The 3,067-nt window shown below is 48.2% G+C and overlaps 1 protein-coding gene across 1 annotated transcript; it reads left to right on the top strand.

Annotated features, from left to right (window-relative positions):
- Positions 1-1,562: 1,562 nt before the first annotated feature.
- LOC129601575 (myosin heavy chain, cardiac muscle isoform-like) lies at positions 1,563-2,995 on the top strand (the record flags this gene model as incomplete). The annotated part of the gene is made up of 2 exons (XM_055500408.1): positions 1,563-2,147; positions 2,294-2,995. Coding segments are annotated over exons 1-2 (1,287 nt in total), but the record flags the coding sequence as incomplete, so codon positions are not given.
- Between the last annotated feature and the right edge of the window lie 72 nt (positions 2,996-3,067).

Below are 3,067 nucleotides of genomic sequence, written 5' to 3'. Positions count from 1 at the left end.
TGTGGGCGCGTCTATGCGCTGCGAAGAGCGTTGATTTAGCTCTTCGCTTGGCAGATTTGCCAGTGTTCAGTCATGTTGATGAGCTGATTTTACACTCAATAAAAGTGTATCTATGCTAGTGGATGCCGTGCGTTGAGCATTTATCCAGATTTCATAGCATACTACGCTACGCAGGGATCCTGTCAGTGGGGATCACTGTCCTGACCCATTCTGGAGTACCACGTTATATGGCAGAGCCCGTAATCTGCGGTGCTCGAGTTTTATCCGATTGGCGAACGGCCATATTGATCTGTTTGGCGAACGGCCACGTGGAATCTGGATCGATCGACATTGATCGACTGTACCAGTAAGGCACTGGTTTTCTCAGCCGGAAGCAAGGCGCATTTCAACGGATTGCCAGCGGGAGTGGCACACTGAGTCAAGTATCTCCTGTGGAGATCTTGTCTCGTGTTTTCAAGTCAGACGGCAGCTGGCCGCGGTGCAGGTCTCTCCTGTGGAGAACTTGTGCTGTTACCACTGCTAGGCAGCGAGATCCTCTGTAGAGGACGAGGCTGCTGGGCACAGGCGCCGAGAAGCCACGAAAGTTGGCAGCACCGAAGGAGGTGCCAAAGAGTTCAGTTTTACGCGCTCCACCAAATTGGCTGTAGAGCGACCTGCTGGTAGGCCTGACAAGCCCAGCAGAAGGCAGACGAGGTCGGAAAAGGAAGGCGCCAAAACCGTGCGGAATACGGCTGCGCGGGATCGGATCGTGGAGAAGAAAACGCGATCATCTGGATCATTTTGGCGGAAATCGGATCGGTAACCAGGTAAAAAACCAAATTAATTATCGGATTACAGCGCAGAAAGCGCAATTTTCATTGGTCGACACTGAGCTGAGACAGACGTAGGCGGAACTTTTGCACCGGCGCAAGTCTGGCCGTCGATCTGTGACGTCACGTAGGTCAGAAAAACTTAGTGGGTTCACGGGATTGGTCAATTATATGAGCTGTGATTGGTCGAAATTTTACCGGTAAAACTGGGCTAAACGATCTGCAATGAGCTAATAAGCATCATAATTGATCTTTTCTCAGCATAATTGATCTGATATGAGCTAGTAGGAGCTGTTTTTGACAAAAATAAGTTGAGGAAAAAGTTGACCAATCGAACCTGAGATCGATCTCTGACCTTGAGCTGAGCTGATAATGACCTCCACAGATGAGTTGAGATGATCTAATTTGATCTGATATATGAACTTTTCCATCGAAATTGATCTATTCTGAGATAAAACGAGCTGATTCTAATTGAAACGAGCTGAGTAACAGGTGATCTGAGCTGAGCTGAGATCGATCAGCTGATCTGAAAACGAACTCGAAACGAACTTTTAGCAGCTCAGTTGACATCCGTAGCTGATCACCAGCGACTCCGAAGCGAGCTTATTGAACTTTTTATTGAAAAAGTGATCCTCTAAAACGAACCGAGCTCGTCTCCTGAGCTGATAAAGTGAACTATAGGGATCATAACGATCATACTATAACGTGTGTGTGAGATAAATCGACAGGTGCGTCTGAGTTATCCGATTAAAGATGGAAAAGGAGATCGATGAACCGACATCTAACAACAGTCAGGGGAGCCGAGGCTCTCACGGATCTCAGCAAGGAGCACCTAATCCGTATAAAAAGGACTTGAAACCATACACACGTCCCGTCGCACATGATCGGAGGACCCGGGCACCTAAAGCCTTTGAGAGGAAGGACTCTCGAGGCTCGGATGCGACCTACCAGAAGGCACTCGAAGCAGTGTCAGGTCAGGAGAGCTCCAGCGACGACCGGAAACGATCTCCCGCGTCTGCGGCGGGAAGCAGCGAGGTGAACCAGCAGGTCACCAAAGAAGGAACGAGCTCACAACGAGCTAAGGAGGTGGATGCGACATCACAAAAGGATGTCAAGATCAGCCCTGCCACGTCGGAGCAGGTCAAAGATGCCAATCTGGCCGAACCAGACCTCATTGAACAGTCACAAGATGAGAAGCTTGATGAGCTGAAGCTGGACGGCATCTCACTCAACGATGACGTCACAATAGAAGATTTGTTCGAGAGTCCAATGCAGTTTGATGAGATGATGCGAAATCAGAAGTTCACCAATGAAGAATCGTACCTCACTGATGATGAGGTGACATTGAATACGTCATTCAGAACTGCAATGAAGGAAGCTGATCGAGCTGAAGGAATGACATCGTTCAGTGATATACCCGAACACCTCATCGAACGAACTCAAACAGGGAAGATCATTAATGTCCAATCTCCATCTCCGAACAGACCCACGTCAAACCTGAAGAGGCAGATCAGGAGTTACAAACGTCACTGGAAGATAAAGAATGCCAGTTACTCCAGAAGAAACAGGAATACCAGAAGCGGATAAGCTCACTCGAAACTCACGTATACGAGATGGAGCAACAACAGGGCATTCTGGAAAATACGGCAACCGAATGGAAGATCAGATATGAACGCCAAAAGGAGCTCGCCGAAGAAGCCCAGAAGGTGGCTGATGATAAAGAAGTTGAAAAGTTCATCGCCGTGGATGAGCTCAATGAGAGCATGTCTGAAGAATCAGCTGAGAGATCACGGCACATAGCTGAATTGAAGGATCAGTGTGATGAGCTTCGCAAGAAGGCGAACGAAGCAGAATCTAAACGGAACGACTATGCGATCAAGTTAGCCGAGGCCACACAACGATTGGCAACGATGTCAACAGATATGCTCAAGCTCAGAAACGATCTGAAGCTGCGGGACGAGAACATTGTCACCCTCAAAAGCGAGTCACAAGCTCATCAGAAACGAGCTGATGAAGCACTTCAGGTGGCAAAGGAGCTCACAGAGCTCGGAGCAACTGAAGGGGAACGACTAAAAGCAGGAATCAAAGAAGTAAATGAAGAAAACGAGAAGCTCACAGAAGAAGTCAAGGAATTGACATCGGAAAGTCATAAGTGGCGAACTCAAGCGCTCCGGCTGGACACAATGGTCACAGCGCTCGAAATAGCTGAGAAAGAACAACAAGGAAAAGTTCACGAGCAGCTTGAAGAGAACATCAGG

This window comes from Paramacrobiotus metropolitanus, unplaced genomic scaffold (assembly GCF_019649055.1).
Source record: "Paramacrobiotus metropolitanus isolate TYO unplaced genomic scaffold, Prichtersi_v1.0 Parri_scaffold0000252, whole genome shotgun sequence".
In the NCBI taxonomy this organism is placed as follows: Eukaryota; Metazoa; Tardigrada; class Eutardigrada; order Parachela; family Macrobiotidae; genus Paramacrobiotus; species Paramacrobiotus metropolitanus.
Note: the sequence above shows the minus strand (reverse complement) of the source record. Positions and strands in the feature narration are given on the sequence as shown.